At 28.7% G+C, this 23,090-nt stretch overlaps 3 protein-coding genes across 6 annotated transcripts; 1 reads left to right on the top strand and 2 right to left on the bottom strand.

The window, feature by feature from the left end:
- Nucleotides 1–440: 440 nt before the first annotated feature.
- On the bottom strand, nucleotides 441–8,620 carry LOC100160817. Of its 4 annotated transcripts, none has more exons than XM_008186107.2 (24): nucleotides 8,206–8,620; nucleotides 7,908–8,122; nucleotides 7,723–7,843; nucleotides 7,350–7,666; nucleotides 7,162–7,264; nucleotides 6,687–7,080; nucleotides 6,465–6,622; nucleotides 6,291–6,379; nucleotides 6,009–6,222; nucleotides 5,794–5,923; nucleotides 5,620–5,705; nucleotides 4,656–5,512; nucleotides 4,159–4,360; nucleotides 3,959–4,090; nucleotides 3,433–3,555; nucleotides 3,256–3,315; nucleotides 2,974–3,188; nucleotides 2,692–2,902; nucleotides 2,293–2,613; nucleotides 2,130–2,222; nucleotides 1,371–1,514; nucleotides 1,138–1,259; nucleotides 936–1,066; nucleotides 441–878 (listed from the first exon to the last, which is right to left on the bottom strand). In XM_008186107.2, the coding sequence occupies exons 2-24, from the start codon at nucleotides 8,114–8,116 to the stop codon at nucleotides 712–714; spliced, it is 4,599 nt and encodes a 1,532-aa protein (XP_008184329.1). In that variant the 5' UTR covers nucleotides 8,117–8,122; nucleotides 8,206–8,620; the 3' UTR covers nucleotides 441–711. The 4 variants fall into 4 exon arrangements, with proteins under 4 accessions (XP_008184329.1, XP_016660940.1, XP_001942786.1 ...); XM_016805451.2 differs by having other exon boundaries at nucleotides 8,241–8,620; XM_001942751.4 differs by having other exon boundaries at nucleotides 8,336–8,620.
- A 1,671-nt stretch (nucleotides 8,621–10,291) lies between these two features.
- LOC100162844 (vam6/Vps39-like protein) lies at nucleotides 10,292–17,416 on the top strand. Its single transcript, XM_029490104.1, has 16 exons — nucleotides 10,292–10,523; nucleotides 10,598–10,673; nucleotides 11,091–11,246; nucleotides 11,307–11,413; nucleotides 11,478–11,684; nucleotides 13,242–13,422; nucleotides 13,480–13,733; nucleotides 14,615–14,744; nucleotides 14,811–14,935; nucleotides 15,001–15,126; nucleotides 15,193–15,415; nucleotides 15,513–15,896; nucleotides 15,977–16,125; nucleotides 16,194–16,472; nucleotides 16,537–16,631; nucleotides 16,688–17,416. The coding sequence occupies exons 2-16, from the start codon at nucleotides 10,604–10,606 to the stop codon at nucleotides 16,755–16,757; spliced, it is 2,556 nt and encodes an 851-aa protein (XP_029345964.1). The 5' UTR covers nucleotides 10,292–10,523; nucleotides 10,598–10,603; the 3' UTR covers nucleotides 16,758–17,416.
- LOC100164934 (anaphase-promoting complex subunit 7) lies at nucleotides 16,618–23,032 on the bottom strand. Its single transcript, XM_001942628.5, has 10 exons — nucleotides 22,515–23,032; nucleotides 22,212–22,434; nucleotides 21,916–22,097; nucleotides 21,502–21,611; nucleotides 21,253–21,439; nucleotides 20,979–21,185; nucleotides 20,804–20,914; nucleotides 20,614–20,745; nucleotides 19,170–19,444; nucleotides 16,618–17,068 (listed from the first exon to the last, which is right to left on the bottom strand). The coding sequence occupies exons 1-10, from the start codon at nucleotides 22,581–22,583 to the stop codon at nucleotides 16,825–16,827; spliced, it is 1,740 nt and encodes a 579-aa protein (XP_001942663.1). The 5' UTR covers nucleotides 22,584–23,032; the 3' UTR covers nucleotides 16,618–16,824.
- Nucleotides 23,033–23,090: the final 58 nt, after the last annotated feature.

The following is a 23,090-nucleotide window of genomic DNA, read 5'->3' as shown; positions in this document are numbered from 1 at the left end:
TTTCGAAAACAAATCTAAAAATATAAATAATAAATGAATTATTCTGAATTCTGGTTATTTTTATAATGCAAAAAAGATGGTTAAGCATTTCTTTTTAACATGACATACTTTACGTATCTCAATAGGTATCATTGATTATTATGAATTTCATAAATTATATTATATAAATGTATTAAGAAATGTATACACTAGTATTTTTCTAATAGTTCAGGTTGTATTAAAGACCTTAAGAATTATGACTTACAAAATCAATTTAATTAGACTAGACTATGCAAATTACAAACAATCTGTAAGTTGTAACCTACAAAATTATAACAATTATTGAAACTAATAATCATAAAAAAAATTGATTAAATATCGCAACAATTTCCATTAAATTATGTTTGAAACATAAAATTATAGATTGTTAATAAATAATATTATTAGATTAAAGATGTTAGTATTGGTCTGAGTGTAACACTCAAATATGTTATATTATGCAATCATTTGAATAAATGTGCAAATACAACATATTAGTAGGTATATGTATTTATAAATTGAATAATTAAATAATATATTTGTTGAATACAATTTTCTAAGGAACTTATACAAAATAAAATAACAATTTAATTATAAGCGTTTTAGATGAACGTTGTGTATAGTGAAAAAAATAAGGAATAACGAAATGTTAAAAGTACGCTTAAGAGATTATTATTTTTTCTTTGCTGTTGACTAATGATTAGAGCCGTGGTGTTGGGATTCGGCTAAGGAAGGTGATAAAAGCTTAACAGACTCTGGTAAGAAGTATAAGCCAGTTGGCGTAAACTTCATCACTCCATTATCTGGCGTTGGTGAGACTGATCTGGAATTTCCACTAGTTTCACTAGGTATTTTTTTACCTAAATTATAAATAATATTAATATTAATGTTAAAAAATGATTAAAATGTAAACTTACTAGAATTAGAAATTGGTGATAAAGCTTCATATAATATAGTGGATTGCAGACTTTCTGTTCTTAACATTTGCATGCAACTTTTCAGTTCATCTAGATGACGTTTACGTAAATTCTCTAATTCGAAATATTGCCTAAGATGAAATAAAAATATACATAACTGGAAGAACAAATAATAAATACATTTAATTTGATTCAGTTTTACCTTTGTAATACATTTTGAAAATCAAAAGGAGATACATTTAATTTAGTAGCTTGGGAGATTTCATTTGTATTCACAGGTTTATAATCTATGTTCAAATCTTTCTGATCCTTAGTTTCATCGTTCTAAAAAAAATTATTAAAATCAATAAATATACAGATTACGATTAAACTGATAATAAGGTTCAAATGTATATTATAATATTAAAATATTCTGGTTAAATATTTTTAACATACAGAGTGTGATTGGTAATTATCACTAGGGACCTCTGTTTCCACAGATTGTGCCACATGTTGGTCGGTTGATAAAGGTAATGAATGGAGATTGACTGCATTTGAGGAATATTTTTTGTACGTATTGGTATGCATACTAGACAACTTCTAAAACAAATAATCAAATATTTATTCGTAAAATAATTTGATAATGGACTTGCTGTAATAGATTACTCTATACTCTTTTTAAAATGAGAAGGAACCTCAAATACCTTCTACAGCGCACCTTCCGGACAGAGACAACTGTAATGTCATCTATTTTCTATTTGGTAGGGCTCAGAATTACTTGGCAAAAATCCACTAAGGTTCCTTCTCATACAGATTGCAGTAAAATTAAAATGTTTAAAAAAAATATTGTCATGAAACTTTTGAATTTATCCTGGCCCTATGTCATACTATTTATTTTATTTGTTAATACTATCTTACTCTTTATCATGACAATAATATTTTATGGTGATTTATTTTTATCATAATATGACCCAAAGGTCACAGAAAAGCTTTAGTTAACAATATAATTACTATATCAATACGGACTATGTACTTTTGTCCTGTTACTAATTAAATAAGCTTAGTCATCTCTTTTTTGAAATAATATGATATACTATTTTTTATGTTATTTATAAGATGTATGATATGAAAAAATTGTAAATACTTTGATACCTATTACCTACACAATACTAAATGTATTATATTTTTTATTTAACTATTACTTTAAAACATTACCTTTTCTAAACTATGCAAATCAACTGACTGAGCACGGCTAATTTTTCTTTCTTTAGAATCTTCTTTATGACTATTAGAATGACTTTCAAATTCCTGATAAATATAAGGAAAATAATTTAATTAGTAATGTGGCTAAAAAGTTGAGCATAAAAAATTGAAATACTTGAATAGATGGGTCTTGGTTTTGTATGAATCTTGATTGAACCATAATGACATGACCAGGTAATGGTTGTACAACCATAGTTTGTTGATCTTTGTTTTCTTCTGGCACTATCACACGGTGGAGTGTTTCATTACCCGTCAAAATAGACTGAGCTTGGACTGCATGCACTAAAATTGGCCCAACTTCATCGCCAATGTGTACTTCATCAATTCCAATAGCTACTGGTTGCATAGGCTTAACAACTTCAATAGCAATAGGTATTTTTAATTTAGATGTTGCAGAACTAATTGCGTGTAATGTACTTTGAGGTGAAAGTGGTCCCTTTAATATGTATACAAAATTATAAACACTGAACAGTAAATACATATTTATTGATTAATAAATAGTTTGAATACTTACAAGTATGTTGCCAGCAGGCATTGAAATAGAAGCTAAACGTTTTTGAAGAGTATTCATGTATGTCTCATAACCAGTATGCCCATGAGGTGTACTTGGATGAGAACCGATAGGTGGAGTACTACTGGATGATAATTCTGATGGCTGAGCTGTAAGTTGGATTAACTTTTGCTGGAGTTCGGATATAGTAAGAGAACCTCCTTTTTGACATGCTCTGGATAATATTGCAATTAATCAATCAATAATTTTAGTTTATTGTTTATTTTGAAATAATTTAATACATACGAATCAGATGGAACTTGGGAATGTAGTTTAGAGTCAGTTGTTAGACCAGTATTCGTATCGAGATTTGATATATCTTCATTTGTAGTTGAAGGACAAACTGGTACATTTTGATTATTAGTACTTGCTAATGTTATCATTTCAGTCAGAATACTCTTTTCAAGTGATTCTGGACTAAGTAATTCATTTTGTTTTGGTATGTTCTTATCAGTATAATACTATAAAATAATAAAAATAATAAAAATAAAAAAAAATACAAATACACCAATAAAATAAAAGACTTACTTCTTCTAAAGTTTGTTCTGTAATGACTGGGCTTACTAAAAACCTTGATATTTTCCGTGCCTAAGTAAACAATATTTGAGATTAGGACTAATAAACATAGGTTTTATAGTTAATTCACTAAAATTATAAAATATGTTTAGTTCAAAAGTATAAATGACTAGTTTTTTAAATACATACTGGTTTTTTCTTTTCAGGCTCTGATTTTTCCTCAACTTCTTTTATAGTTTCAGTAACAATATCATTGAGCTGATTTGTATTTATTCCACTTTCTGAGTCTCCGGTAATTGGAATTCTTTCAGTCTAAAAAAAAAAAAAAAAAATTGATTAGTTTTAAAATAATACAAGATGAGCTTTGTGAGCAGCACCAATATAATAAGTGCAACACATAAGTTTTTCTTAATGACACTAATACATTAGATTAAAATAAATAAATATTACAATTCACGAATGCTTGAATATTATGTTTATTGTTCAACAATTAGAGCCAAACTACATTGTGTAAGCTCATAATTAATACGAAACAGTACAATTATCTATTAAAATATTTAATTTTCAAACATCAAATGAAAATATGAAATTGTTATAGTAATTTAGACATACACTTTTTTATTTGTGAGCATGCTTGTCCCACATTGTCTGTTTATCACCCCTAATAGCTAATATTGTATTATATTTTATGTTATGAAAAATATCTAAATAGTACCTCTTGTTTTAATAAGGACGGATCAATACTATTAGACACAGGTTCCATGTCCAATTTCAGTTTATTCACCAAGTCTTTCATCATTTCGGCCACTAAATCTACATGGGATACTTCTAACAAATCTTCAGTGACCTTTAAATAAAATCATTAAAAATATTATTTTTTTTTTTTTTCTTTAGATTTTTCAGCAATTAATTTACCAATTTGTTAGCTACATCATAAGGGACAACATCATCAATATTAAACCTGAATGTTACAGTTTTGTGTTTATTACTTTCTAATTGACATTCTGCTTGGCGATTATCATATACAGCCAAAAGATTTAATGACGGACCAGAAGTTCTACTTTTTTTTCTAGTTGCCGCTTCTTTTATTACAGATGATTCTTCTAAATTCTCAACCCTAAAAATCCAAATGATATATAATTAAACATGATTATTATTTTATTAAATCAGTAAAATATCACACACATGTAATTAATCATAAAATGCAAATAAGTTGTTGCTTAATTCATGATTTTTGTAAATATATATGATACTTGATTTAATAGATAAAAATTAAGTGTATTAACAAAATAAAATGTTTTCATGTATAATTAATATGTATTAACAGATAAAATACAGTTAGCATTGTTCTGACCTTAACCAGTACAGATAAATGATTAAACTCAACTCTACATTAAGAAAACATATTTTACCTCAAGTTTTGTTTAACATCTGGCTCAGTAGCATTATTTGTTGATTCAACCGTAGGTTCTAAAGATTTTTCCTCTACCGGTATGATCTCTTCGGGAAGGATACTTTGATTATTATAATTAGGACATACTTGATTCTCTTGGTAGGATGGTATATTTGATAAATATGGTTCATTGGATGGAGATTGTACATTACAATAATTTAAATTATCACATTGGTTTACATTTATTCCTTCTTGATTTCTTACATATACATTTTGATTATTTTGTAATGCATTTTCTTCATGTATAATGGCATGAAGCTGGATATCTTGTAGGACAAGTCCTTGAACAGAATCTGACGATAATGAAGAAAGATTGGAAACAGTAGATACCGTGGATATTTTTCTTTGTAACTCTTCATCAGCTGTTGAAGGCACTTGATTTTGAACTGTATTAATTTGGTAGTTCCATTGTGGATTTTGAACATATGTAGAAGCATCTTGGTTTATTGCAGGATCAACATTTTGATACATAGTTGTATCTTGATGATAAATATTGTCATTTCCATTTGATACATAGTTTTCTGGTACAACTTCCACCATATTTGGCACTTGGTTAATATCAGAGAGCTGTTTATAAGTCATATTGGTATCTGATGTATAAGCTGAATCTGTAGATGCATTAGATATATTTGATATTTTTCTATAATTATCTTGTTGACTTATTGTATCAACTGATCGAAGTGGTAGACTTTTAGATGGTGACGTTTGTATAAATAATTGGTCTTGATTAATAAGTTCTGCAACATTAATTTCACTGGAGGGTTTAAGTAGATTTTCAGGCAGAACTGATATGTTATCATACTTCATTTCTTCGTCCTATAATAAAACATAAAGTACAAAAATCAATTTTGGTCAATAACAAAAAATTTGAATTGAATCAAAAATATTTTATTTATTTTAATAAAAATAAAAACATTTCGTACCTGATTAATATATTTAGCAGGTTGGTACATAACAACAGTTTCTGGTTGTCGAAACTGCAATCCACTAACATCAGAATTTATATCATCTAAATAAAAATAATGCCCATGTAGTTTCAAAACGAATTCTAACCCAAATTCCAAAAATTAATTATATAACAATCAGTCCATATGTACCCTTATATAGTTCTTCGTCAATTGGCACATCTCTTTTGTCATTTTGTTCTTTATTTAGATTATAAACTTGATTAGTTAACATCTTAGCAATAGTTTTACTATCTTCCTCCAAAATTAATCCAGATTTTGCCTACAAAGTAACGGATATTAGTATATTACTGTAAATAATTTACAGTTGGGATAGGTAAATAATTATTAAAAATGTTAAATTGTACCATTTCAGATGCTACATCATCTGCATTGTCATTATTGATATCAAAATCAAATTGAATTGCTTCATTTTCTCTGTGTTTATTGCTACAACGCTTTTTTGGATCAAGAATACGTAAACGAAATTCAATTCGACTGTCTGTTCTGCTAACCATTTCTAATTTAATTCCTGGATCTTCCGTGAAAAAATCATGAGCCAATAATTCTTTGATTGATGGTCTATAAAAATATATACTCTGTATTGTATTATATTACATGATATTAAATTAAAAGATTTTAAAAATTACCTTTCATCTTTTTTCAATTTAATACATGACTCTATTATATCTTTGATTTCTGGATTTTCAATCTTATCAAAACTTAAAGGTTTAACACCCTAGAAGTTAAAAAATACAAAGGATTTCATCAATACAAAATATAAAATATTATACATCTATTGCTTTAAAAAAATATTGACTTACACTTATCACTTTTTTATAAATTTGAGCAGGTCCTGTGCATTCAGTATAAGGATACTCAGAAGTAGCCATTTCCAGCATGCACATTCCAAAGGCGTATACATCAACACTCTCATCATAATGTTCTTCATACATTTCTGGAGCCATAAATTCAGGAGTACCTAAAATGTACAATTTAAAATGAATATTTTTAAATAAACTAGGTAACATCTTGTTTCAAATTACCAATAACAGATTTAGCAAATGATCGATTTTTTAGAGTGGCTAGTCCTAAATCCCCAATTTTTACGCATCCAGTTGTACCGGTAATAAAAATATTATCACATTTTAGATCTCTGTGTATAATTGGAGGTGTTCGAGAATGCAAGAAACTTAATCCTTTTACAATTTGTCGACACCAAGACTTTAGCACTTTAGGATTAATCTTTTTGAAACGACGTAAATATGTTTTTAATGTTCCTGATGTCATTAGTTCAGTAACAAGTACAATATATTTTCGTTTTGTTAAAGAAACTTCCCAATAGTCATAAAACCGAACTATATTAGGGTGCTGCAAGCCTTTTAGCATTTCAGCTTCTTCACGAAACCGAGCGCGTTCAGTCTTCGTTAATTTATTTTCCTATAAATGATATAACAACAAAATCAATCAATTAATCGATTATAAACTATAAAAATGCAATAATAATATTTTTTAATTTACCTGGAGCTCACACCAAGCCACTGCAACACCAGTTTGAGTATCTAAACCTCGGAAGACTGTTTTAAAAGAACCATGTCCAAGCTCCTCATCAAACTTGAGAAACCTGATATTTATAAAAGTTAGTTATGTATATGAATTTAAATATTATAAAAACTTCTTATAAAATGTAATAAATAATTATTAATTACCTCCCATCTGGAGAAATCCCGGTAGCTTTTTCTTCGTCGTCATCTGAACGATTGAGTATAGCTGATTTTGTATTCAATATTTCCGTTGGTATTGGTAATGTAATTTGAGGGGAACATGTTTCTTCGATTATCTCTACAGAACAAGAACCTGTGTCATAATAATTCTGGGTGAATAGATATGATTGTTTGGACGGCATATCTGCAGATGATGATTGGCATTCCTTATCAGGTTTGTTATCCACAGTTTTCTTTTGAACAGTTGTTTCACGTCTGAAACGAGGAGATGGTGTTGCAGCTCCTCTGCCTCTCGCTGACACCTATGGAAATAAAAAGAATTGCAATAAGAATATAAAAATTAATAAAATATATAAACCTTTCTTTGTGGAGTACTTGGGGAACTCAGACTGGAACGATTTATTGGGGTTTTTGTAATAGTTCTGTTTGGAGTTCTACAGCTGGCTGCACAACTCGATTCGCCTGTCAATTGGTTTAATCTGTAATTGTTAGTGATCGTTTTATAACTCGATTTCACTATTCCGGGTTAACTATCCTAACTACCTAGGAATTCTGTTAACGCTCAACACTCTATCTACAGAAGTGGCATTTCTGTGAGCTTCGTGATTGCCATTAATACGATCGTGCTCGACGCTGCTTGCTCGCAACTTAGTAGCACTGCAACAGTCGTGTCTGGTGGTGGTGATTTTGTTCCTCGGTGGTGTTTCGTTGTTGTTTTTGGCGACGCGGGACAGCCGATTCCGAAAACTCATGGCTCACTATGTCAACGAGAAAAACAATACGTAATGAAAAAAACGTACCCAGGCAACATTAAACGGTTCGAAAAATCAAACAGATTTACGCTTAGAATCGCAAGAGGAAAATACAAAAACGAACGGTGTCAAATCCGAATGGAGAATTGAGAAAAATCCCGTGATACAGCCGTCGCTGCAGTGGTTTTCTCGTATCGGGCTAAACACAACAAAGCTTACCTTATATTCACATATTACTACGGTCGCTCATTGAGCCAAACACGTACGGCGCACTAACAAAACCGATGCACAAAAAACAGTCGCGTGTCTATTGCGTCGAGTATATTTAGTGACTTGGTATGTTTTATTTTTTTTTTTTTAAATTGAGTTAAATTTTCTCTGGCTCTGGCCTATCCCCACAATGTCGCGCAGGCAGATCGGAACTCCACTGCTGATGTGATAATAGACACGAAACCACAAGAGCAGGCCGATTAGGCCGACCGGGACGGCGGGACTGTGGTGGGACGGAACCTCGGCGCAGCGAGATACTGCCTAACCAGGTGCCTTGGGTGGGAAGGGGGGGATGGTGGCGGCGGGGCGCGGCGGCGGAGTAGCGCCGCCCAAGACAACCTTGGTACAAGTGCTGCCACCACCCGTCGACGGAGTCAATGAACGTGAAATCTCTATGGGAGCCAATTTAATTAATAATAATAATAATAATAAAAAAAAAATTGCATATTATACATTTATACACGTCTTGCAGGCACATCAGTAACACACGTATGCACACACACACACAAATGTGCACACGCACACACCATACACTACACACGCACACAAGGCCCTCCATCCGCTGCAGCAGAGTAAATTTTATTTTTTTTAATATCGATTTTTTTTCCCATTATTTTATTACCTGCAGCGGAACGGAAATTTTGGCATATGTAATTGTGTTTCGGTATATTGTATGTACTATATTATAGTATAATACTAGAACGTGTGATTTTACAATTATATCGTTCACGCCCGTCGTCGCATCATATAGAATATACGATGCAGCGAAAAAACGGACGACCGCGGAACAAACGGCACAACGCAATCTTTCTATCAATACAGTCAATACAATGCAGTATAATATTATGTGTTATAATAATTGTCTGCGTCGAATTCTTCTGATTTATAAGTTAAACAAGTATACCTACGACAACGCTGTTTTGTCGTATAGAATTCTTTTTTTTTTCGTTCGAAGTGCACAAGAATGTCACAGTTTTTACGCCGTTATCGTCGATGATGTCACCCGGTCGTGCACCGACTACGCCCACTTTTCGTTTTATCTCTCGGAACTTCGTCTGGTACTAATGGTGACTGGCGTAATAATCGTGTTATCTGAAGATTTTCCACAATATTATAGTCTAGTCAGTGAATGTTCCACTCGACGACGTCATATACTGAATATTTCTGTATTTAACGATGTCGACGTGAAACTCTTGTATATAGACATGACGTGTGCGCAGACTGTGTAGGCAGTTGTATACAGGCACGTCAAATGCATCTTTTCCTATAATATGGTCGTAGGTATACCACGAGAAAGCTCATCAATATTCGTAATCTTTCTTGGTTTCTTCTACCACAGTCGTGGCGAAGTATAATAATAATATAATAATAATAAGACACTGCAGTGTGCTGCTGACGAAATGTTTCAATCGATAATCATAATATATTATGGTTGATTATACTGACTTTTATATTCCGCACGCATTATGCGCACACAATAATTATGTTTGTAACAGTTGAGTAGCCAGGGTAGGTACTGTGGTAAATTGTTTAAAGCACGACGTACTAATAGTATCTACGCCTATATTTAAATTTTAAAATAACAATATTTTATTATAGATTGGACGCACACAGTTTTATTATTTTATCTGTTTATCATATATCTACGAATGATGGTACGAGTCAATGGTCTGCCATTCTATATTTATATCATTACCATATTCAATATTGGCATAATGTATACGCGGCAATGCGGCATAAATATTTTTACGGAAAGACCGCGAAATTTGTGAAATTGCGAATGGAAGAATAACAAAAAAACAGTTTTACTATCCATGGCGTGATGTAACTCCGTCGCCGACTCCTATCAACATTATCGTAATTGAGTAATTGATAACGAAATACCATAGTAAATATTATCTTGCATTCTTGCTTTAAAAAATAAGAATTAATATTATGTTGAATTTAGCATTAGAATTTAGGAAGCAACAAGCAAAATACCTAATATTATTATTATCTTTAAAGAATTAAATAGCTTTCAATATTAATAATTATACACTCAGCACCCGTATTGTACAAATACAAATACGGCGGCCTAGGCTCGATGGTTATTCATAATTGATTAACTTTAGGTACCTATGTGACCTACGTATTCTAGGTATAGTTATCTTTGCTCGTTACAGGCTATAAATTGTTATTCCCGTGTGATTTACGAGTGCCATTGATTTACGGTTCAAAATGCACGACGTATACGAAGTTGTTAAACTGTTGAAGTATTCTGTACAAATCGAAAGCATCACTGCTTATGGTAATTGTTTTCATCATAAGTTTTAATTGTTGAAAATATGTCTATTATATACATAGAATATTATTCTATCTTTATTATGATTTTTCGACGGGTGTTCATGTATTCATATTTCACGACTTTCAGAAATCTGCATCATACTCTACCATTTGTTTTTAAACTTGTTATATACATTACATAATTACGCTATTTAAGATTAGCTATTTAAGATAATTCTATTTGACTTGAATTGCCTTGCCCTAATTATTATCTATATAAATTGTTTGTAGACTTTTGAATTAATATTTCTTCTTATTATAATCCCTAATAGTTCTTAATTCATAAAATTGAATACAAGTAGAAAACCATACTATTGATAATATGAGAAAATATGTGACCATACCATGTTATTAATATTAAATGTATTCTTTTATTTCTTAGATAATTATTTGCTGGTTGGAAATCGTCTAGGTCACATATTTTTGTACACGACCAGTCCTAGAGTACAACTAGTTGACTGCAATAAAACATTTAGCAAAAGACCTATACTACAATTGACTGCAATATCAGAATGTCAAATAGTCATTTGTCTATCAGGTACTTAACATTTGAATAAGAAACATTTTTTTTATTCTAATATTTTTATTACATTTTTAGATGAAAGAGTTAGTGTGCTTGATGTATCTCGAGATAAAGTAATACATTTGAAAACAACTGGTTTACAAAAAACTAAAGGTGCTAGTTCATTTACTATAAATGTGAAGGTAAATTATTGAAACTAAATAAATGACATGTTTACACAGAAATAATATTAAAATATATATTTAGACTCCAGATGGATTGCAAAGTAATCCCAGCAACACAGTAGTTCGCCTCTGTGTAGCTGTTAAGAGACAGTTGCAAGTTTACTATTGGAAAGGAAAAGATTTTTTGGAGCATTCTGAAAATATTGACTTACCAGATATACCACGTACACTAGTCTGGTGTGATCAAACAGTAGTTATTGGCTGTAAAAATGAATATTATTTATTTGATGTAAGTTTCACACTAATCACTGTATACTTATGATTTTTATGTGTTAGTATTCCATACTGTAAGTTGTTAACCTAGGGTACTAATAGGGAAAATAGTATTTTGTAAAATATTTACATACATAGTTTTGTTCAAAGTAAAACTATAGCTAAAATTACATGAATTAAATATTCATATCAATAATTAATTATTAATGGCAAATATTAATTAAGCTAAAATTATATAGTTGTATGGTGTTCCTTAATAAACTTATAATCATTTTTTTTAATTTGTCGTAGTACCTCCCCTGGGAGGCCTCTACACTCCGTCCAGTCTGCCTTTTTATTTTTTCTATTTTATAACATTGTCATCAATTGTTCTTACTGTTCATATTTTTGTAATAGATTGAATAAAAAAATCACATAAAAACAAAAAAAAACAAATTTTATAATTAAATAATATTATATTAAAATTTCCATAAATCTGCACTAAATATTATGAAACAACTATAGAATTTCACAAAAAAAGAATTGAAAAAATGAAAAATTATATTTGAATTACTTATTGTCAATTGATTTAACGAAACATCTCTATATCTTTATATTTTATAATATTATATTAATACGTTTTTAGTATGATGGGGATTAAAGGTTTTGACAACCATGGATACTCGCTTCATACAGATGGTTAGAGTTATTTTATTTACCAGTAAAAATACAAGTATCCCTGAATATAAAACCATTTTAATGCTATTATATAAACATATTACATAATTTGCTACAGTAAATCTGTGTAATGTAAATTAAAAAAAAAAGAGTACTAGTAAAATAACTTCTCTAACTTTTTACTTAGCTATTAATAAATATTTTGTCAGAATTATTGATTGTTTAGGAAAAAATAATAATGAGCTTCACTGTAAATGTAATTGAAAAATCTAAACATTATCAGTTAAGCTACAAAAACTAATAAATAAACCAATTCCTAAAAGTGTATTATAATTATTAACAACTAAAGTGTATCAATAAAATATAAATAAAAACTTGAGTACCTAGTTCATAGAATTACAACAACAGTCATGAAAATTAACGAAAGAGTAAATTTAGACATCATGGATATACTCATATTTTAAGTTATCAAAAATGTAATATTCTAATAGTATATTGATATTTTACAGTTAGTAGTAGGCACACTACAAAAATTAAAAATAAACCTTTGACATTTTGAGCAGTGTCATTCATTATTTTCTTACTAGTAACCATATCCTATAGGTGTTAATGTTCTATTTATGTATAGGTTCAAGGAATTTAATTTAGCAAATAGCAATGACAAAAATAATAATCATATCTATTTTGTATGCATTTTTTTTTTATAGTTGAAATTTCAATAGTTATCAGTGAATATGATTTATTATTTAATAATTAGATCTCTTAGTATATACTGACTATAATAATATTTCAAATAATTTACTGTAGAATCACTAAAGAATTTAAGTTTAAAATAAATACTTGATGTTTTCTGATTATGTTAAGCTGAATAGTGTAAAAGAAATTTAAAATAATTTAAATATTGTATTTTTTTTAGGTTACTATGGAACAAGTAAAACCTTTGTTCTTAACTGGGAAAAATCAAGAACCTATAATAACCAAAATATCTGACACAATGTTTGGTGTTGTCAAAGATTCCCATTTTATTGTTATGAGTACAATGGATGATGTAGCTGAACAGCAATTTATTAAATGGATAGACACACCATCTATTATTTGTGAGTAAAAGTTTTATATTTAAGAATGTATATTTTTGTAACACAATTTTATTTCAGTATATGATGAACCTTACTTAATCGCAAGTATAAGTGATAAGTTGTATGTACAAACTATAGAATCAGTTGAAAGTTCAGTATCTCGTCAAGTAATATCAGTTACTTCTAAAACATCGAATATGTTTTCTTGTCAAAATGGTTTAATTTATGTTTCTTCTACATTGGATGTTTGCTGTTTAAAAGCAGTTCCATTTGCAAAACAAATCAAACGACTTCTTGAAGACAAAGATTTTCAACTGGCTTTAAAATTGGCTGTAAGTAATTAGCTATAAATATTATTAGTCTGTCATATAATAATACATTTTATATTAAATATTATTTTCTTACACATGAATTTGGTTCATTTTTCTTGATTAATGATAAATAGTAAATACCCAACACAAGTGACTGAATACGTTATATTAAAAGTGCTATTTTTTAGTCATGTAAGATTTTCTATTTTTAAATAATGAATGCTTATTAACCCTTTGACTACTGTTTTTGTGTATACCCTTTCTTCTTATTAAAAATAAAAACTGTTTTTCAACTTAAATAATGTAATATCACATGAGCGGATAGTTATGAAATATATAGTACTTGAAAAACTGACAAAAAATGGATCCTATATAACAGGGATGGCGAACCTATGTCACGCGTGTCACGGAGTGGCCACGCGTGCATTATTTCAGTGACACGTCAATTTAAAATATAATTCATAATTTTTTCTTCACTTTCCAAAAAAATTATTGATAATTTGAAACTATCTTTAACTTATTATTGGAATATATCGCAAGATATTGTGATCTGTTCTTTCTATTTCCTAAGCTCGTAAACGATTAGATAATATTATCAACAAATTCATTTATCGCGTAGGTTTTTAACGTAGGTACAACAGAACAGTCGACAGTCGTCAACAGAGGTTACCTTACACGACGACTAAAAAAAAAAGGTCTGCAAAGTTTCTGACACGCGAGGCAAATAAAATCAAACCAAACATTTTGATTTGATACACAGTTACCAAAAGGTTCGCCATCCCTGCTATATAAAATGTAAAAAGTTAATATTATTTTCATAAAGTCAATAAATCATAATAATATTTTCATATTTACCTATATTTTACTTAGTATATTTTTTAATATATTATAATACAATATAGAACATATCTGATGAATCTGTTGATGACAAAGAAAAAAATGTATCACAAATTAGAACCCTATATGCCAATGATTTATTTGAAAAAAAGAAATATCAAGAATCCATGAGAGAGTTTTTGAAGTTAAATACAGGTATGAAAGTTGTATTTTTCATATTTTAAACTTGATCTGAGTGCAATATTAATTTAAATTCTACAGATCCTTATGATGTTATCAGATTATTTCCAAATTTATTACCTCAAAGTGATTCAGACTATGGAGAGGAAATACTTGAAAAAGAAATGGAAACAAAAATTGTCGCATTGATTGAATATTTAACTGAAGTAATAACATGAGTATTTTATTAAATTAATTGTATTTCAAGATTAAACTATTGGTGAATTTTTAGGTGCGATTCAAACTTTTGAAAGAACCCAATGTTAAAAATCAATCAAATATTCTTGAAATAAATAGTAATCATCAAGAACAGTTATTTCAGATAATAGACACAACGCTTCTGAAATGTTATTTACAAGTAAGTTCTAGATACCTACAAAAAATAATGACACAATTATAATTTGTATACATTTTTACATTGTAGACTAATGATGCTCTGATAGCACCTCTTTTAAGACTTAACCATTGTCATTTATTAGAAACGGAAACAACATTAAAAAAGTATAAGAAATATAGTGAATTAATAATTTTGTATCAAACCAAAGGATTACATAGTAAGGCATTAGAACTCCTTCAAAAGCAGTCAGATGATTCCGATTCTAATTTAAAAGGACCCGAAAGAACTATTCAATATCTACAAAATATTGGTAATTAATTCCCATTAGTGTTTATTATCAATCATTATATTATCTTCTGTTTTATATACATAAATATTTTATAATTTACAAAATATTTATTTAATAGGTTCAAATAATATTGATATCATTCTACAGTTTTCTGATTGGGTGTTAAATAAGTATCCAGAAGAAGGGCTTACTATATTTACAGAAGATGTTGCTGAAGTAGAACATTTACCTAGACCTAAAGTATTGGATTTTTTAATTAGAAATCACAAAAATCTTATTATACCTTATTTGGAACATGTAATACACGTTTGGAATGATACCAATGCTATATGTCATAATGCTTTAATACATCAATATAGAGAAAAGCTTCAAAAATACAACACCATGTCAATGCAAGCTGATGAACAAACAGCACAAAACACTAAAACAAAACTTTTGGAATTTTTAGAACAATCAAAGTGTTATACTCCGGAAACAGTATTGGTACATTTTCCTTTGGATGGTAATGTTAAAATTGTTTTGCTATTCTAGTATTATTATATGATTAAAGATCTCTTGCTATTATAAAATATAATGTAATAGGATTTTTTGAAGAACGTGCTATAGTATTGGGTAAACTTGGTCGCCATGAACAAGTCTTGTCTATGTATGTCACCGTATTGGATGATGTTAACCGAGCAATTGAGTACTGTGATAAAGTTTATAAATCAAAAAATGAAGACTGCGATCAAGTAATTTTATAAAAACAATTAAAAATTATAATACATTTTATGTTTATACATTTAAAAACTAATTACAGATTTACGTAATACTGTTGAGATTACTTATTGACCCTCCAGATAGTTGGTTAGCTGGACTAGGAGGTGTATCAAAACCAGCACCCAATTTAGAGAAAGTTGTTGAAATTTTAAATAAAAATGCTGCTCAAATTGCTACTCCAGATGTATTAAAAGTGTTACCAGATGAAATACCCATTAATCGTATTAGTAATTTTCTAGTAATTGCACTAGACAAAGCAATCAGTGATAGAAGGCTTTATCAAGTGAATCGTGGACTACTTTATGCTAAGCTTTTAAAAGTAAAAATTTTTATTTTTGTTTAATATTATTTGAAATATTCTAATATTTAATATTATTTGTTAGATTCAACAGCAGAGAATATTTTATGAGTCGCAAAATATTACTTTGACGGAATTCAATATATGTAGAGTATGTAAAAAACGATTTGGAAATCAAAGGTACTTTAATTAATTAAATAATAAAATACAAAATATACATTATCTAAATGTTTCAGTGCGTTTGTAAGATGCCCAAATGGTGAAATTGTCCACTATTCATGTCATAATCACAAGGCAGATCAATAAGAAAATAAGTAATAACTTAACTTATTTAAAATATCTGAGTTCATTTACATAAAACAGCCATGGACAATTATATGGATATGTCTGATCCAGATCCTTCATGATCAGAATCCATAAATGTATCTTCTTCATGTACAGCATTATTGAATGGTGTTGATTCATTTTCAGCATTATTAACACCACTAAATGTTGCATCTAAAAGTGACCCATTTAAAACGGGTCCAGTCGAATCTGCGGATGTGGCTGTTGAAGTATTACACGGTTTCCCCAAACTCTCTAAACTCTCCATAACTCGTTTATTATTAGGGTCGAGGCTAAAATAAATCAACCAAAAAATTATAATTATTATGTGAATTTTTTTTAACTAAAATATAAGTTTTTAATTTATAAAAAATCTAATTAAGATACCTATTGTAATTTTAAAAGCGAATAATATGTTTATTTAATATCAATTATACAATAGAATTATTTTTAAAAAAAATCCTATTGTTATCAGATGAAATATTCTAATTAAACTATGTTTTTATATGTATACATTAAGTATTCAATATTTAAATTTAAAATTAATTATATTGTTATTATTTATTAAAACTTAATATTTAATACACCTACAAACCAATAAAATAATGAATAACCGTCAAATATATTTTGTAAGCAACTAACAATATTGTGGTTTATTCAAGTGCAGCAGTGTCTATAAGGTGCACATCATTTTCCTGACCAATAAAAATATTATTTCATTTTGATTTAATAGTTTTAAGTTATTTTATTTTTAGTTCACCTATATTTTATATCAAAAATAATTTTTAATCTCATAGATATTTGAAGAAAATTATATCAACGCATCAAACATTGCGGATTTCATGTTTGTTATTATAGCATAACAATAAGGGCCAGTTGTACCATCTCCGATTAAAGTTAACTGGAGTTTAATTGGCCAAATTTGCCTGGTTACATATCTGTTATCAGCTGATTAAGCGTAATTGATGTTTAACAGTAGACGGTACAACTGGCCCTTAGTCAACTTAATCCTTGCATAGATAGAAAAGTAGACTGGAACATGACATAACTAATATTATAAGTAAATCATGAGCAGGAGAAAATAATAACCACATGGACCATGTACAACGCTAAAGATTGACAACATTAACATAATTAAATAAATTATTTTGTTATAAGTTATAACTCAAAAAATAAAATTTTAGAAGCCTATCTTGTCCTGAAAGTAGCTTATTTAATTTATAGGAAATTTATATAAATGTATACGTGTATTAAGTATTTAAATCAACCATTATTGATATTGAACTAATGGATATGGCATTGTATAAAATCTGTAAGCCAACACAACTGATACCATTATTAAGAGGACTGTAAGCGCTCTTTTTCTAAAGAGTAAACGATAGGCAATTAGCTTATCAGTTGAAATCGCATAGTTCTGTTGTGTGAGTGTCCAACGTGCCACCACTATTACCCGCATATTCAGCAATGGTTGGATATTCATTATAATTTCCGGGAAATAAATGGTTTGCACGCACATGCACAAGTCATTGCATTTTATGAAATAATATATTTTGTTCCAACGAGAAGCTAATTTTAATCAATCTAGACCAGGGATGGCAAATCCATGGCACGCGAAAAGATTTTGCGGGCACGCGAAAATTTTTACCATATATATATATAATACATAATATTATAGATTATAGGTAATAGGTAAAAATATTTTGAGCATACGGCTTTTATCGGTCATTATTATTATTATTTATTATTATTATGTACCTAAACTAACCTTTTTATACATTAATTATACAATCGAACTATAATATAACAAAATATAATTTTTTTCATGGCACGCTCTAAAAAAAAAAAAGGTAATTTTGGGCACGCAGTGTTCAAAAGGTTTGCCATCCTTGATCTAGACCAATAAGCCTGACAAAAATACATCAACTCAAAATTATCATATTTTAATTCTGTATAAACATTTGAATTGATCGACCTTTTTTCTAGATTAATGTGGAAGTCGATATTAGAATAAATGTTTAACTTTCTTAAAAAATACACTAAAGTAAATCTAAAAATTTAAAAACTAAACTAAGATTTAAGAACAATTTTTAAAGAAATATCAAAAATTGATTTCCATAATAACCTAGAAAAAAGGTTGATCTACTCAAATCTTTATACAGAATTGAAATTTGAATATTTTAAGCATGCAAAATTTTGTCAGGCTTTTAAGTTCAAAACGTGAAATAAATATGCCGCTTCCAATCCCCTTAGCCTTAAACATCGTTCACCTCTTTTCCTTGTTTCAATGTTAGTCTTTATTGTTCAAAAGCTTCTGTGTCAGTAACAACAATTATTTCTCTATCTGTTATGTTGGCCTAATGGTTGATATTAAACTTAAAAAATCAATCTAATTACTTGAGTGCAGAATAATAGAAGTCAAACGCTTTTTCTAGTTGATTTTGTTTGACACTTAAATCGCCAAGCATTTGATATATTCTACAAGTTGGTTGATCTAATGCTTGCTTATGCAATACAGCAACAGCAGGACTGAGATTTCCTTCTTGTTCGTATATCTGAGCAATCATATATATTGCTGGGAGATAGTATTCATCGACATTTAATGCTCTTTCCAAAAGTATTTTTGCTTTGCTCACTGTCATTGGATCTTTCATGAGTATTGAAGCATATAACTAAACAATAAATATGAATTATGTAAAATATATTGAAATATATTTATAAATAGGTACAAAGATTTCTATTAATATTTACTTAGGAGGATGTCAGTGCACTATTAGTTTTCTCTCTTTGGCCCACGTGCAACATAGAAAAACGCATTAACGCAGAATTAGTTTTTTATGCTTTTAAGTAATCTTAGAGTAAAATCAACCATTACAAAAAAGATAGATAACAATATTTTTGAGGGAATGACAAATCAATTTTATATTTTATTGTTATTTGACTTTAAAAATAAACAAAAATATGCTGTAAATTTAAATTATGTTTAAACTGTTTTGAGACAATATTTAGACAAATCGATATGTCATTCCCATTATTCTCTATCTTCTTTGTAATGGGTGATGTAAATCTAAGATTATTTAAAAATATGGAAAAAATGATTCTGCATAAATGCGTTTTGTCTATGTTGCGTGTGGGCCAGAGACGGAAAACAAATAGTGCGCTGACATCCTCTTAAGAGGATACTACACAGACATTTGTTGTCTCCATATTCCAAGTGTGCGGATCACGTTTAGCTTCATTAGCTTAAAAATTAGAATGAATCGACCTAATATGAAACTTGATGGTAAGAACATTATGTGTGTTTTTTACGATAATTCAGTTTTAAAATGAATTATGATCATTTTTAATTTACGCTATATTATATAACTAAAACTTGCTAAAATATTTAACTGTTGTAAACACAGATAATTTTCTCACCATAATGTCTCATAATAGGTTGATTCATAAATTAACAAAGTTACACGTGATCTGCTGAGCTTATATTTGCTATGTCACACGCTTATAAAAAGGAGACATAAAATGCCTGTGTAACATACTCTTAAGAGATAGAATAATGGAATCGATATTAATCGACAAAATTTCCAATCTCTAAGAAAATTAAATAGCAAACAAGCAAATTGATATGAAAATTTATTTTTTTATTTTTTTATTTGTATTAAAATATTAATATTGATCTTTCGAAAATATGAATTAATAAATGTGATAAATTTTGTATAAAAATATAAATATCTTTTAAATTGCTAATATAATATAAATATATTGGGCTCAGCCTTGTAATTATTAAAAATAAATAAATTTTAATTAAATTAAAAATGTATTTTATATATAAATTAATACTTACTGTTAGTGCTTTGGGGTGGTTATTCATTTGTTTACAACAATTACTAGCAGCTGTCACAGCATTTCTCATCTTATGCAATGCTATATAACAATCTACCATACCTTTATGCGGATCAAAAAGATAAGACGCAATCTAGGAAATAATAGACACGTATAATATCATAAAGAAAAAAGAAAATTTAATTACTTACATCATTAGCTTTACGGAATTGTAAAATAGCATCAGAATACTTTTTCATACTTGTTAAAATCATTCCGTGCAACAATAGCGCTTCAATATTTTTTTGATCAACAGAACAAGCCTATAAACACACGATTATTGTTGTAGGTAAATTGGTTTATTTATTTAAAAATCATTATAAATACTTTTTGAGCTAAGCACAGTGCTTTAGAATAATTACTATTGCTATAACACACAAAAGCAAGAACTATCCACATATGGGAGTCAATCGATGATTCATCTGTATAACTTGTTGGGAGCAATTTTTCTAAATCTCTATTGTGTTTTTCCATGTATAGACACATGGCTAGTGTGCACAGACCATCTTGCATTAGTGGATTTAACCTATAAGCCTACAAAATAGACTGTGTTAAAATATAATTTAGAAATTCGAACAAGTAATTATTGTAAATAACTAACTCTTTGTAGGTAAATAAGCGCATTTTTACGATCTCCATAAAAATAATATGACTTTCCAATAGCTACTAATAATCTATTACTATTGCATAAAGGTGAATTATCATCCAGTTGTTTTAATGTATTGATTGCTGCAGGATACTCAGTCTGTTGAAACAGATAAGCATGGGCTTTTATCCAGCCACTGATCCTAAAAAAATATACACATACAATAGGTGATATAGTTCCAAATATTAATTATTAAATACTAACCATTCAAGTCCATTAATTCCAACCATTTCTAACATCATAGCATTCACTTCTGTTCCTTTAACCCCTAAGCTTAAAAGTCCTTCAGCTGCTTCAATTGCTAATGGACATTCCTTAAAATTAAAACTGGATTAAACTTTATAGGTATATAATAGTTACATATTCCGAAAAAAACAATGTAGTTATTGATTTTAATTGTATCATACAACAATTGTGTGGATATAAATTTAAATAAATAGTATAAAAAAATATAATTAAAAAATAAATCATATATTTTAGGAAATTGTCCAGAAGATAATTAACATTTTAGGTTTGTCAACAGTTTCTATTGTGGTTAAAATTACTAGAAATTGGTAATAATGTAACTTCTAGTTGATAGAAAACAAGATATCAACAGATATTATTGCAGATACTTACTTTTAGAACTTTGTTATAAGCAGTAACAGCGTGAACTATATTGCCCATTTGATGATTAAGTTTTGCTATAGCCATGTTAATTTTAGTTTTTCTTTGTTTGGATGGTACCGATTGTAAGACAGTTAAGGCCTGTTTATTATCTTTTAATTTCACTAAACATAGATGCAGTTGATATTTAATATCTGAAAAATAAACAGTATTTTTATTTTAAAAAATTATTTGTACACTCACACATAAATTACATTAAGCTTGTTTATAGTTATATATAATAATTTTTAATTATATTATATACTGACCTAAAACAGGCATAGGATCTTTTGCGCCATCATATGGAGTTTGTGGAGGGTTTGCTGAAATCCAGGCTTCTTTAAATGTCAACGCTGTTATATAAGCAGCTTCTGCTTGACGATAATTGCCTAAGGAGTAATGTGAATCACCCTGATATGCTAATACACGGAATTTGTGTGGCGCTGTTAAGATATCTGTTGTATGTTCACTAACTTTTAAAACCATTTCTGCCTAAAATGTAAGTAAAATGTGTTAAGACTTAGAAAAATATGTTCAAATTTTATAACACAATAATAAAATCTAAAATTTACCACTTTTATGACATTGGAATGCAATTTTTGGCTGTGTAACAATTTTATTTGATCAAATAACATACTCATTTTGGAAAAAAAAATAAAACTTTGTATTGGATTGCCTTTATCAATAAAAACTATTAGCAAGTTTAAACGTAATTATATTATATACAATTAATATTACTGTCCTTTGTTAGTAGTAAAAATAGGTACAATTCGATAAACTTATAGTTAAAAATCTGGGAAAAAGATTATAGTGGAAAAATACAATTCCGGTAAACTATAGTAGCATAATAGTTTAACATAACAAAACAAATGGTAAATCAATTTTACAAATAAACCAAGTAAATAAGACGTATAAACAATTAACGGCTTAATGCGGTATTAACAAACAATACTGTCTTAATGCTCATAAGACATGCTGTAATCAGTGTAATCTGTTATCTGTTTGACTATTACTTATCAGTTATCGTATCATCACTATAATAACAAAGACTGAACAATAAGAAAGACCATTCGCGGTCCACAAGGAGTCTTCTGAATTTATTAATTTTCCCGCGTAAATCAAATATCAACGTAATTACTAACTAAACT

This window comes from Acyrthosiphon pisum, chromosome A2 (genome assembly GCF_005508785.2).
Source record: "Acyrthosiphon pisum isolate AL4f chromosome A2, pea_aphid_22Mar2018_4r6ur, whole genome shotgun sequence".
NCBI classification, from domain to species: Eukaryota; Metazoa; Arthropoda; class Insecta; order Hemiptera; family Aphididae; genus Acyrthosiphon; species Acyrthosiphon pisum.
This window is presented reverse-complemented; position numbering and strand designations above follow the sequence as displayed.